The sequence below is a fragment of the Alternaria viburni genome (genome assembly GCF_023758015.1).
Source record: "Alternaria viburni strain BMP 2772 chromosome Unknown scaffold_46, whole genome shotgun sequence".
Lineage (NCBI taxonomy): Eukaryota > Fungi > Ascomycota > Dothideomycetes > Pleosporales > Pleosporaceae > Alternaria > Alternaria viburni.
The window spans coordinates 43,840-57,617 of record NW_026055815.1 but is presented as its reverse complement, the minus strand read 5'-3'; the positions used below and the strand labels follow the sequence as shown (position 1 = coordinate 57,617).

At 54.1% G+C, this 13,778-nt stretch overlaps 5 protein-coding genes across 5 annotated transcripts; 2 read left to right on the top strand and 3 right to left on the bottom strand.

Moving 5' to 3' along the window:
- Positions 1-77: 77 nt before the first annotated feature.
- Positions 78-1,944, bottom strand: NOP58 (Nucleolar protein 58; the record flags this gene model as incomplete). The annotated part of the gene is made up of 4 exons (XM_049360497.1): positions 78-776; positions 825-1,252; positions 1,311-1,646; positions 1,698-1,944. 4 exons carry the CDS (start codon positions 1,942-1,944, stop codon positions 78-80), a joined length of 1,710 nt encoding a protein of 569 aa, XP_049205038.1.
- A 299-nt stretch (positions 1,945-2,243) lies between these two features.
- J4E79_011667 (uncharacterized protein) lies at positions 2,244-3,941 on the top strand (the record flags this gene model as incomplete). Its single annotated transcript, XM_049360496.1, has 1 exon — positions 2,244-3,941. One exon carries the CDS (start codon positions 2,244-2,246, stop codon positions 3,939-3,941), a length of 1,698 nt encoding a protein of 565 aa, XP_049205037.1.
- Positions 3,942-4,566: 625 nt separating this feature from the next.
- J4E79_011666 (uncharacterized protein) lies at positions 4,567-5,121 on the top strand (the record flags this gene model as incomplete). The annotated part of the gene is made up of 1 exon (XM_049360495.1): positions 4,567-5,121. One exon carries the CDS (start codon positions 4,567-4,569, stop codon positions 5,119-5,121), a length of 555 nt encoding a protein of 184 aa, XP_049205036.1.
- Positions 5,122-8,586: 3,465 nt separating this feature from the next.
- On the bottom strand, positions 8,587-9,564 carry J4E79_011665 (uncharacterized protein; the record flags this gene model as incomplete). Its single annotated transcript, XM_049360494.1, has 1 exon — positions 8,587-9,564. One exon carries the CDS (start codon positions 9,562-9,564, stop codon positions 8,587-8,589), a length of 978 nt encoding a protein of 325 aa, XP_049205035.1.
- Positions 9,565-11,327: 1,763 nt separating this feature from the next.
- J4E79_011664 (uncharacterized protein) lies at positions 11,328-13,756 on the bottom strand (the record flags this gene model as incomplete). The annotated part of the gene is given in 2 exon segments (XM_049360493.1): positions 11,328-11,348; positions 11,363-13,756. The coding sequence occupies 2 exon segments, from the start codon at positions 13,754-13,756 to the stop codon at positions 11,328-11,330; spliced, it is 2,415 nt and encodes an 804-aa protein (XP_049205034.1).
- Positions 13,757-13,778: the final 22 nt, after the last annotated feature.

Below are 13,778 nucleotides of genomic sequence, written 5' to 3'. Positions count from 1 at the left end.
ACAACGCCGTACCCTCTTTTGTAAGAACACTGGCTACAGATACAGAAGTGTCTCCGTGTGGGGGGTCGCGACAGCATCTAGTCCTTGCTCTTCTTCTTTTTCTTCTTCTCAACCTTCTCGTCGCCATCGTCGGCTTTCCGCTTCTTGCTGCTGTCCTTGCTGGACTTCTTTGCCTCCTTGGCGGCCTTCTTTGCTTCCTTGGCTTCGCGCTTTGCGGCGCGCTCTGCCTTTCGTGCCTTTTTGGCTTCCTTCTCTGCCTTCTTTGCGGCTTTGTCGCCCTTGGCGGCGGGCTTGTCTTCCGACTCGGAGTCTGATGAGTCCTTGGCGTCGGCCATCTCCTCGTCGCTGTCGACCTCCTGTACCAGCTTCTTGGGTGTGCCGTTGGTCTTGTCTGACTTCGACTTCTTGGGTGCAGGCGCATCGGCGGCTGGCTCGTCACCAGTAAGGCCATCGGCGTCTGGGTTGTACTTCCGTGCCTCCTTGACTTCCCACTTCTTTTGTCCAAGTGTTGTCGCGTTGGCGTTGCCGGAAGGAATGCTCTTGAGCGGCTTGCCCTCGAGGGCGCGTAGTCTCCTCTCGATGGTGAGGCGTGCGTCGCGACCGAGCTGCGACTTCTCCTCTTCAGTAGGCTCTTTGGAGGTGTCCTCGGACGATACACCCCAGGTGCTGAGGGCGTCGACACGGAGACCCAGGGCGGACTTGGCGGCGAGCATACGGGCGATCTTGCCCTTGTTCTTTCCGGTGGCCTGACCGATAAGGGATGCGTGGTAGATAAGCTGGGAGAGTTAGTACTGAGATTACGCCTGGGGGAGAGAAATACTTACACCGTACTTGGGTGTGTCGTGCTTGGTCTTGAGAGCGCGGAAAAGAGCCTTCTCGGCACCGAGAATCTGGATGGTGGAACCAGGCGACTTGGCGAGGTTCATGAGAGATCCAGCGTGGGCGATAAGGCGCGCACCGACAAGCTCGCCAACGAGAGCAGTAAGGTTAGGAGCGAGCGCCTGCATGCGGTTGGAGAGGTAGGCGCCGAGGCTTTGACGGTGCTCGGTGAGGTCAACAACCTGCTCGGCAAGAGCTGAGGTCGCCTCCAGATCCTCCTCTGTGATCTCGGTACCCATGGAGATTTCTGCAGCCGCCTTGACAGCCGCCTCAATCTCCTCGGGAAGAATCTCGGAGAGGTCGCTCTCACGCGCCTTGGTTCGGAAGCCCATCTTAAGGACTACACGAGAGTAGGCAAGGTTGTCATTGAGAACTGTCGCTAAAGTCAGCAACGGGTTCAAAGTAACAGGCGTCTGAGGACTAGAACTTACTCTTGGCGAGCTCGGGGAAGTGCCAGCCGTACCATTCCTTGACACGCATGGCGTAGGTGTTGAGCTGCTTGTCGAGCACATCGAGCGATGCGATGGACTGGATAATCATGGTATCGACCTTGTCGGGCGAGAAGCGCAACTTGTGTCGCGACAGGGAGTGGGCAAGACCGAGTCTGGTCGCGGCTTCCTCAGATGGGAGAAGATCGGGAAGGAGCGAGGTCAGGTTTTCGCGGATGGCACGGAATACATCTTGGGTAGAAGAGTCTGATACGGTCTTGAGGGAGAGACCGGGGAGTTGCGCAATCGAGTTGGAGAGCTTGGGGTCGGCGACGGCCACTTGAATGTGTTAGCTGCCATGTTCACTGCGCAATCTCAGGATGTTCGTACATGTAGCCTTGGTCTCGTCCTTCAAATCCTCCAAAAGAGACGACAGCATGGGCGTGACTTTTCCATCGTGGAGCGCGGCGGCCTGCTCGAGAGCGTCTACTGCGCTGCCGAACTTGGCGAACTTCTTGAGCTTGAGCTCCTCGACAATGCTAGAGGAGTTCTTGTTCTCTCCGCTGAGAAGCTTCTTGTCCTTGGACTTCAACAGGACGTAACCCGCCGAAGTCTCCGAGAGGATAAAAAGACCCATTTTGCTGATTTCGGTCGTGGGGTAGGTCCAATGGCGATCGCGAAACGCAGCTACCCTCCGTGGTGAATTTGGACGTGGTGTGGGAAGTCGCGATGGGAGTTGTCGCAAGCTCGAGCAGTGCGCTTTCCAGCTAGAACTTTTTCCTGCGCTCGGGCCAGCCAGCCAACGCTAACCCTGGAACACACAAGCTTGCTTCCTGGCAGCTAGTGACGAACGCCAGGCACATGCAGGCGAAGCAACTCGCGGCCATTGAGCTTACTGTATAATGATTTATTAATTCATCCAAACGCATCCCCGCCATGTCATCCGGCGGCGAGCGAAAGGTCTCGGGCTCTCTCAACCGCAGCACCCGGGGCGCGACTCCACGCCTCGCCGATCTGGGAGAGTCACCGCGGACACCGCTCCTACGCTCCATCTCGTCCACCTTCGGCTCGCCCGGTGGCTCCTTCCGCACCGAAGACGAGTACGTCGTGATAGAAGTCGGCTCGCGATTCGTACGCGGCGGCTTTCCCGGCGAAAGTGCCCCGCGATGCACCCTCCCGTTCGGGCCCGACGACCAGCGGAGGGTGGGCGACTACCGGCAATGGGATCCCGAGTATTCACAGAAGAGAAGAAAGCGGAAGCGAGACCAGGATTGGGGTCAAGAATATGAGCTCTACCGTATGGATCTGAGCAAGGTTGACATGGGCCTGGTGGAAGACAAGTTTGAGCGGGCTATGAGGGAGGCATACGGCAAATACTTTCTGCTGGACACGAAACCACGGCGGGTACTGCTTGCGATGCCGCCGCGTATGCCGCATGCACTCATGTCGACCATTCTCGACGTGCTGTTCACAAGCTTCCAGGCCCCGAGCATTACCCTCATGTCAACACCGGTGCTGTCGACAGTGGCCGCAGGACTACGCTCGGCGCTGGTCGTGGATATAGGCTGGGCAGAAACACTTGTGACTGCAGTATGCGAATACCGCGAGGTCTCTGAAAGACGCAGTGTTCGGGCAGGCAAGCTGCTGAGCGAAGAGATGGCCAAGCTGCTGAACGCCGAACTCGACGACGCTGAGCCGAGCGCTACCAAGGCAGACGTGTCTTTCGAAGAAGCAGAGGAAGTCCTTACACGTGTCGGATGGTGCAAGCCCGTCCCCCGATCGAATCGACGAACCGTATACTTTCCCGCGCGAGAAGCTCCTGTACTGGAGGAGTTTGAAGACGCTATCGAATCACCGCCGCCTACCGTCACCATACCTTTTCCGAAGCACACACCTCCTACCGAACTCACGCTACCATTCGCATCATTAGCCAAGCCCACTGAGAACGCTCTCTTTGCGCCCGAGTTGGCCATGCACGAGTTCGATGACGAAGACCTCCCACTACATCACCTCATATACCGCGCTCTCGTCCAACTCCCCATAGACGTCCGCCGACTATGCATGTCGCGCATCGTTATAACAGGCGGCGTGTCAAACCTCCCCGGCCTCAAGACGCGCATACAGAAAGAGCTGGACGCTCTGGTACAACTGAAGGGGTGGGATCCAGTAAAGAGCTACGGCAGAGCAAGCGCACGTCGCGAAGAGAAGATGCGCAACCAGAAGGAAGACGTGGAGACGCGCCGACAAGAAGGCGAAGATACTTTCCCATCATCACTCGATACCGATGCGGAGCCCGCCCCTGTACCCGCAGCGCTTCAATCACCCACCGAAGACCCTATCGATACTAAGTTCGCCCAGATGGCAATACGTCACGGCCCGCCGCCTGCCAGCCTGATAGGTGGCACGATCAGGGTTGTGGACACATTGGGCCCGTGGGCAGGTGCGAGCCTGATAGCACAGCAGCGCATCAAGGGTATTGTTGAAGTGGAGCGCGAGAAGTATCTCAAAGATGGTCTACAGGGAGCTACAAGAGAGAAAGAGGTTTCTGTCATCGCGCAGAGGCAGAGCATGGGCCCGGGTCTGTCTAACAAAGGTGGTGAGAGGGCCAGTTGGACTCTGGGCGTGTGGGCTTGAAGCGCGTGTGTATTGTTATTGAGCATGTTGTTCCCTTTTGATACCCCCTCAATCATCTCACTTCTTCACGTCACTGCTGTCTTGCCTTTTGGATACCACCATCCGCTCCCAGAATGCGAACATTGCTATAGCCAACCTTCGGCCGACGTATGACATTTACGAGTATACTGAGCCCCGGCAGTTGTTTTGGTTGCGTCGGTCCTCATGTATGCAACTGTTCATCTCCACAACTCATGCGGGCGTCCAAATGAATGAAGCTTGTCATTGGCCACTTTGTCCTGCATTTTCAGCCTGGCTTCGGTCTGCCAACTCAGATGCGGTCAGCTGGCCGTAACACGGCCCAATGACAATCGAACTTGACCACTCTCTACACCGTCTCAGTCTCTCAGTGGTCCTCAATTTGTGGCTTTCGAAGAACTTGTCGATCTGAGGAGCTGAGGACTTGCAGAGATGCAGAGATGCCTAACTGCGTACACCTGCAAGCGAGGCGGCTCAGGATCACTTGGATTACGGTGAGTGTCTGTCACTGACCGATATAGAGCCGTGAAGCCCACCTTCCCGATCTTGTGCAGTGTCCTCCTCTTGTCCTCCTCGTCCTCCTCGTCCTCCTTTTTTCGTGGACACTATGGCCACTCCTCCGCCTGACGGTCCTTCCTCGCGACCCATTATTTCATCCACCCGTGGAGGACTCTCATCGCCGCAACTAGAAGTTGCTGTTTCTTCCGATAGCCACAGTCCCCTGTCGGAGGCTGCACACGTGCCAACAGATCCAGCCTTGTGCCAAGACATCCATCTCTCAGACTCCCAGCACGATCTTTTTGCAACAAAAGCTGAGTTTGATGCGTACTCGGAACCATTCGATTTCGACCACCCTGGTTTCTTGGAAGATTTTGAGCCGTATCGAGACACGGTGCTTGAACAAGCTTGGGTAAACGAATTCCCTGCGAGCCTTGGTGGACTCTCGCATTCCCTCACGCAATCCGGAGCTACTAAGAGAGCTATTTCCTCGTCGCCACCTTCAGGCTTCTCACACAAGGTACGCAAGCCGAAGTCACGCATACAAGTCATGATCACTGATGCCGTGCACCACAGCGACGCAAAGACGACTCTAAATCCCCATGGCCCCCGTATGGAGATCAACAAGCATCACCAGGGCATGATCAGCCAGCGCAACGCCTAACAACAACTCTAAAGCCCCTAGAGGCCATGTACAAGGCTTTCCAGTCACCAAAGCTATCATCAATCACTCCTGCCATGGCCGAAGAGGTTCAGAGATCCAAGCGAAGCTTCGCCTGTGCTTTCCGGGAAGCTCAGTCAAAACTAGGGTTGCCGTACACATGTACAGCAGCCCCAGTAAGCACAGTCTCTGCAGGTCGGACGCACATGACCCGCAAGTTACCCAGGGGACAACCGCCACACCTATCTTTCCTCCGGCTTTGCAAGACTTGTAATGAGGACATACTCGACGAGCATGAATTCAATACATTCCATGGAGCAGATGGCCTCAAATGCGATCACCCAAAAGCACAACGTAAGGGAGATGCGGGACAGCAAGAACAATACGATATCTTATGTTCTAAGGTCATGGCCTACATCCTCCAACAAGGAAACCTAGGAGAGACAACAACACGTACCACAGCTGGAAACGACTCTTCACTGATACGCCCAGTACCGCCGATGAGTGATTCAGTCCTTCTTCCTCAACGTTCTGAGCCAACTCAGGATCGAGATGAAGCAGCTCCGGAGCGTTCCCGTCAATTACAGATTAGTAAACATTCTCAAAAGTCTTCTACGGCACGTGAGAACGTAAGTACCTTACAGAATCGATGAAATTGCACTCTGACCGACCTCAGTAGCTCAATGAAGTCTGCCCAATCTCACAGACATCTCTGGATACCGACACGCTCATGGCCGACCTTCCCAATACCACTCTACCCGAATCGAGTTATCTACTGAGCCCAGAAGAACGCGAAAAATCGTTACGTAGTATTGAAAAACAAGCGCGTTATTTACCCGGCCCATCTATGCTTCGATGGCAATTCTCAGGACAGCAGGCCACACAACCATCGACATGCCGACAAGAAATGCAACGCGAGATGTATGGCGACTCTATGGATCTCGACGAACACGCACGAGACATCCTTCACCGACGTCCTGAAAAATCTTCATTACAACATCGGCCCTGCTTTGACTTCGTTTTGACACCCCCTCAAGACAACAATCTCAATCAAAGCACCGGTCAATATACCGAAGAGTCGATGTCTTGGGATGCAGATATTGGTCTTTTTGATGCGGCACCCAGTGGTGGGTATCTCAACTCCCCACTTCGCAGCGATTCAGTATATCTAGCACCGGCAGGATATGCCCAGGCTTCCAGTTCTAGAAGGGCTTCACTTCTTCCAGAATCCTCTACCTCTTCCATCAGAATCAGCTCTCCTTACGCCTGGACTATGACGCCGGAGCCCAGCGGTCAAGACGAATCGAGGCTAAATTGTCCTGAACGTGGCTGTAGAGCCACATTTCAGGGCACATATGCCACGGGGAGCCTTGCGAGACATCGACGACTTAAACATGGTTCGCGTCAGGACAAAGATGGTCGGGAATACGATTGCGAAGAACCGAGCTGTCTAAAATCGTTCAAAAGACAAGATGCACGGTTAAAGCACTATCGGAAGGCACATCGACACCTTGCCCCTGGTCCAGCACTCTCTCGGACTAAATATAGGCCTATATCTGATGGCGACTCGCACGTACGGTCCGTTGACGATCCTGATGTTGGTGGTTCTCAATCGCAGCCTCAAGCGCAGCCTCAATCGCAGCCTCAGTCGCAGCCTCAGTCGCAGCCTCAGTTGCAGCCTCAGTCGCAGCCTCAGTCGCAGCCTCAGTCGCAGCTTCAGTCGCAGCCTCAGTCGCAGCTTCAGTCTCAGACTCACATGACAAATCTTGATGTGTCCAAATCCCCATCTTCTTCAGCTCCTTCGATGGGAATGAAGTTTGCATATGACAATTCATTACGTGTATAGTACGAACTGTGGTTTAAGCATGTTTCTTTTATTTCAGATCTAATCACATCTTGCATGGAATCGGAGTTCCATCATAGCGCTGGTTTTACTTCTTGTCGATGGTCTCATGACATTTTCTGGGTATGTTTGCATCTTGGACACATATGGCATGTCTTCATTTCTGGAAGCTCTTACGCCTGCAACGCGTAAGTTACAGAGTTCTTTGTCAATTCAGTGCCGGGAAAGTCCGTCTCGATTAGCAAGGATGTGTTTGTCCTTAAATGAGGGCGAATGATGTGGAGTTTAACGTGCTTGAAGCTGCCTGTACAATGTATTGCATTGACGCAAATGAGGCAGAACTTACAAGCACTGTTGCATGAATCACACTATTAGTCTCTGGGGCCGCTTTACGCCACCATGCTCATGACTTCCATTGCCTCGCTCCACGACACCAGCATCCCCATCCTCGCTCCATCAAATGACCAGCCCACAGCACTCCCCCCTCCCACAATACTCATGTCCGCACACGCCCTCAGTCCAGAACCAGGTCACACACTTCACACTACCCGCATCCTGCACTGTACCGCAATGCCCACACTTCCAACCCGTTGGCACACCACCGCTAGCACCAAGATTAACTTTTGCGTCTCGCCTTTGCTGTAAAGCCACTACTTTGGCATTTGGGTCAGGGTCGCGTTTGCGCTTGTTCTGCGGAGAGGCGTTCGGTGAGATGCTGACAGATGAGGATGAGGATGAGGATGGTGAGCTTGGTGGTAAGCTTGGGGTCAGAGCAACGACTGGGATGGGGCTGTTATGCGTGTCCATGTTCTAGCCGTAACTAATTGGCCAGTTGGAGATCAAGGGTGTAGAGTTGCATAGGCTGCCCAGGTTCACTATATTACGTGTAGCGAACAGATCTCCAGAGTGTAAGTGCTCAAAGAAACCCTTTTCTGTGTAACAGTTGCGACGAGCGCCTGCGTGAAAGTGATCGTAACACACCAGAGTATATATTACACGATATTGGGCTTCAAGTCATCATGCTTCTGAAACTTGTCGTGACTACTATCTGCGGTCGTGGATCACGGGTAGAACAGGCTCTGAAGATCATGAAGGATATCGACAACGACTTCTTCATACAGGCCAGGGAGAAGGCTACATTAGGTAGAGATTAGGCGGATGGACGCGGTTGAGCGTACTGTGATAACTGCAATACCCTTTTTAAGACACGAGATTATACTGGTACATGCGTGTTACTGCATACGTTGCTCTTGCTCCCTAGGTGGCAAAACGTATACAAGACGGTGTAGACTTCTAATCGCTTTATGGAGTATGATCTAGAAGACGTGGATTTCTTGTAGGCGTCCGAGGCATTTATTTCGCCCTCCATATTACTAACATTTCATAACACCACTCAGTCACAAGGCGCACAGGTCAAGCAAGCAAGAATAGTACAAAGACTTTTCGAATTCCATTCGTCGTGAATGCTATATTTACATCAAAAGAAGAGCTAGCCGATCTCGCGGTCTATGGAAGAAAGAGTATGGGGGTTTCCCATCAAAGAAGATAACGTCTCAAAAAGGACCAACCATGAACACCAGTTCATGCAAGAAAGATCGAACTTGCGACCGTTTGTGAGAAAGCGCTTACAAGTTGAAAGCGCGGGCGTGGCGGCGAGCCTTGGAAGAGGTGCCGGTGGCGGTCTTGAGCCACTGGATGAACTGCTCAATGGTGAAGGTCTCGGGGAGAGCAGAGCCGCTGCCGGTGGAAGGAGCGGGGGTGGCAGCGGGCTTGGTGGCAGAGGGAGCGGCGGGCTTGGCCGACTCGACGGGGGAGGGAGTGGCGGAAGGAGCGGCGCTGGAGGCGGGGGTGGAGGGGGCAGCCGACTCAACGGGCTTGGAAGGGGTGGAGGGAGCGCTGCCAGCGGTGGCGGCGTCCCAGACCTTGGGACCGGGGACGGTGTAGTCGGTGGCACCACCGTAGATGTTGAACATGACACCGGGGTCGGTGGCCTTGTAAGCCTTGGTCATGTCGACGCCAGTGGCAGGGAGAGCAGCAGAGCCGCTGCCAGTGACCTTGATTTGACCGCAGCCGTTGTAGAACTGGGCCTTGCCCTCGGCGCTGGCCTCGTGGAGACCAATCATCTCGGGGCGGATGAGGTAGTCACCAGCCTCGAGGTTGGGGAGGTCAATCTCCAAGAGTCCCTTGGAGGAGATGAGGTTGTCAACACCCCACTTTGAGCCAGTGAGACCGTCCTCGTAGATCTTGGTCCAGACGGCGCCCTCGCCGTTGGTGTCGGCCTTGGCGATGTAGACCATGACGGGTCCCTTGTGGGAGGGAGCGATCGGGTCGTCACCGTCACCGGCGGAGGCGGGGTCGTTGTGGTGCCATTGCATGCCGAGCTTGGAGCCAGCGGCAACCTCGACCTGGTCGGAGGTGGCCTTGCCACCGTTGCAGATCATGGCAGTGGAGGTGACATCGAGGATGGGGTTGTTGCCGTTGGAAGGAGTCTGGACAGCGAAGTGCTGGCCCTGGTCCTTGCCGTCAATGACGAAGCTCTGGAAGGTGGTGTGCGCAGCGGCGAGGTTGGCAGCAGCCAGGATGATAGCAGTCTTGGTGAACATGTTTGCGGTTGGTGTGTTGGTTGGTTGGTTGGTTGGTTGGATTTGAAAAGGTTGAGCGTATCTTCAAAGATAGAATGGAAACGAATGAATGATAGACGAATGGATCGAAAGTGAGTGTAATGCTAAAGAGCGTGTGAAAGTGAGTGTCAGCGTCAAGCTTGATGCCCTTTCAACATCGATGGCCTCTGTATCTCTTATACTCCCTCCGCCTACACGGCACAGTTGCGCCATGACAAGATTAGTGCCTCACTGACAGAATCCTGACAGCGCCAACGACATGAAACCCGGGTCTGTGGATTGATGCCAAGCACCTGTCAATCTATCCAGCACCGCGCTAGCGCCCGAACCGGAAGCGTGGCTTCGGTTAGCTGCCGCAGAACGTTGAATCCAGGTCTGCTCCGTTCCTACGCCCCATAATATGTGATGAGCTATTGTCAAGGAGAGATTTGAAGGCGTCGCCTCCATGCATGTGCCTGGAGGTGGCCTGTATCAGGCGTTGCGCAACGAATAACGGGTGAGCCTCATGGGAAACGTGAAACCATGTCGAAAAAGCTTGATCGGTTGAAGTCTGGCTATCCCAGGCGTTTAACGAAACGTCATGCGCTGAAGCGCCAACATGTTCTGCTGTCAATGCTACTCGCATCCACATGTTCGCAGTTGATTGTTTGCTTGTGCCATAACGTTATGTCGGAGACCGATTGGTACTTACCGCTGCGTGCCCCCATCGTCACCGCCACACTATGCAATCTCCCTACTCTCCATCCCTTATGCCACCGGTCTACAATGACTCTCATTTCGTTGATCCGGTATTCTAGATCCTGCAGTTCGACGGGAAAGCAACCTCGGTGGTGGGGCGAAAACTTCGCTAAGGGTGTATTCGTTTGCGCAACAACATGAAACGAATTCCTTCAGTGGGGGAAATTGCGCGCCTGTACCTGCCAAGACAATGGTGATGTTTCGACACTTCCGAGGCATCGCTCCAGACAACACCGTTCTCGCAGTCGAGTCGTGACGCCATCTTCGTTTTGCTTCGAAGATGAAAGAACCACCGGCTATATTATCGTCCTGCATAGATAGTCGAAATGCCGCACCCGTGCTTCGAGATAATGTAAAGTGCTGCGCCGCTTGACGAATGAACGGAGATGAGGCGCTTAGATGAGGAACGCAGAACGCGCCCTTGCGGTATGTTGTTCTTGTCGTTAGTGGAGCTGAGCGTTGCGCCGATGCACGTTGTCGCGTATGTGCGTAGTGGCTTGCAGTAACATTACCGCCCCGTGGTGGTGGCCTTCTCCAACATCAATCGAGAGTCCCTTCGCCTTTAAGTACCTGTTCGACGCTCAAAACGTGCTCAATAGTTCTCATTGTCTACCAACCATCCCAATCCCTGGGTGTTATTAACTGATGCGCCACTCTCTAACCGGTACCTCTTCCATCTACCAGATCCTGTCTTTGACAGGCGTTTTAGATGATGAGGTCGCTGCGCTGCGATCGTGCATGTGCCACCGCGAATGGATTAAACGCCGATGATGATCCTGTTGTACACGTGGGTATCACTTACCGGTGATAACCCGAAGACGCCCAAATAATGCTCATGATACCCACCCGTAGAAAACCATGAATCCATGTCGAAAACCGTTCAACCTGCTACGCACCCTGAAGCAAAGCAAGAAATGATAAACAGTGCAAGCAACATTAAGCTCGGGTAGTCCGAGTGGGATGCTGCGCCCTCCTTCGTACTCGTCGCTGTCGCCTGTCCGTCGGGCTTACTGGCCCTTGCGCTTGGACTATTGGTGGTTACGCTTTGAAGGCGGGTCGTGGTAGCGGGAAACAACGCGCTTTTTGTAGTGCGTCCTGAAGATCCGTAAACCAACTCCGTCGCCCCCCACGCAAGACTGATCGTTGTGCCATCGACGGTAATTGTGCCTCCTGGCGTCAAAGTCTGTCCTTCGATGATGAAGACCGTCCCAGTCCCTGATTCCGCAGTGTATGTCTGCGAACCAATAGTGAGCAATGGAGGATTGGTGATGGCGGGCTGGGCTTGCGGCGAAATGAAGCTGGTCTTGCCGTTGACGACCAAGGCTGTAGCTCCGGGTGCGAGCGAGATCGTGACACCTGAGACAACGATCGAGCCCCCCACGGTAAGCAGTCTCGACCCGATTAGATAGGCAGTGCTAGTTCCTGGGAGCGGCCCGAATGTCAGATCTCCAATGGTCAAAGGAGGCGCTGTAATTTGTGGAGGGGCTGGAGTAGCCAATGTAGATGTAACGCCGTTGATCACGACGAATGATGCCGATTGAGCGAGTGACAGTGTAGTGCCCGAGACGGTAATATCTGGGCCACCAGGCACGAGCGTTTGGCCATCTATTACAAAGGTGGGCCCTGAGGGCTCTGGAAGAGCGCCGATGACATCATTGCCGATGGTGATCGTAGGAGGTTTGCCGACCTGTGGAGTAGGAATAGCGAGGAATGAAGTAACCCCGTTGACAACAACGAATGAAGCAGAAGGTGCAAGCGATATTGTGGTTCCGGAGAAAGTTATGGCTGGTCCACCTGGAACGAGGGGTTCATCGCCAACAACGAAGGATATTCCTGGTGAGGACGAAATGGGTGTGAAGATATCGTTACCAACATTGAGAGTCGGCGCCGGTGGGTTCGCTATCACGGATGTGACACCATTGACCAAAACGAAGGATGCTGATGATGCCAACGAAAGCGTAGTACCGGATGCAGTGATTGCCGACCCTCCAGGCACCAGTGTCTGACCTGCGATAACGAATGTGTTTCGCGAATTGTCAAAAGCAGGGAACACGCTATCGCCGACTGTAAGTGTGGGTGGCGTTGCGGCAGGGACAGCTGGGATCTGTATCGTCGAGGACGCTCCATTAACCACCAGTACACTTCCCGAGGGTGCTAGTGATAGCGTGGTCCCCGAAACGGTAATGGCAGGGGCACCCGGAGCGAGTGTCTGCCCCGAGATAACGAACGTTGGGTTAGGTCTTTGATTCTCTAGGCCGTTGAAGTTGTTAGAACTTTCTTGGGCTGCTTGTGCTGTGATCGTTGAGCCACCGACTACCAGTTGTGGCGGACTGTTTGAAGCTGGCGACGATCCTGGTAGAATTTGGGTGGAACCCCCGACGACCACGAAAGAAGCCGACGGTTCCAAACTAACGACGGTACCGTCGACAGTAGCGACGCCTCCAGGAGTGAGGGTTTGCCCTGGACCAACGAAGAATTGGGTAGCAGCGTTGGGTGTGAGTGTCGTCGAGCCAATTGTCAGCACTGGTGGAGGCCGTGACGGAGTAACTTGCGGTAGCCTAGAAGTACTGCCGTCCACAACGATGGCCGTAGCCGATGGCGCAAGAGAAACGATCGTCCCACCTCCTACGTTGACGGGGGCTCCCCCAGCTTGTAAGGTCTGAGAGCCGACAACAATTCTTGAAGAAGGACCAACCACGACGGGTCGTGTGCCCACAGAACCGACGGTAACTCGAGTGAATTCGGGAGGATTGACCGCATTGTTATTCTCACTGCCGCGTATCTTAGTCGTAGAAGTTGAGTCCATTCGGTCGTTTGGCTTGACGTTGGTGGGCTTTGGTTTGCTGGTATCACCTGGGAGATCCCAGTCTGCTACTGTGAGAGGGGGAGATTTCGAAGTGCTGCCGCCCCAACCATTTATAACGACGGGTCCGTCGTCAAAACCAAGTACAGACGACTCGACATGGATGAGTGCCGGGCCTATACCAGGCCAATTTTGATAGTATAAGTCGACAACGATGAGGACAGTCACAACGGTGGCCTGCAGCTGTCCAGCATCACACGCAGACTGTGGAATCTGGTTGAGAAAACCATCTGGCAGTGATCCCGTCACCGTACTCTCCTCGTCGAATCCTTTCATCCAGTAGGGATAGACCTGTGCGGAACGAAGCTGTACCGTCTCGGTTTTGTTTCCCGACTCAACCTCGTAAGCTGTGAAATGGACGAAAGGTGTCGCAGAAGTCTGAACCGTTGTAGTATTTGGCCCAAGGGTGATTGTAGCCGTGGCAGATGGGAAAGTATCTGGGTAGTATAGATCGTATAATCCGGCGTCCGACGTCGGGATGACGTTACCAGAGGGAAAAGGAGAGTAGCCTGCTGACCGGTAGGCAACAGATGTTGTAGCTGCTTTAGGTCTTGCCGTGTACTCTTCACACATGGTAACCGTGAAGTCCCACTCG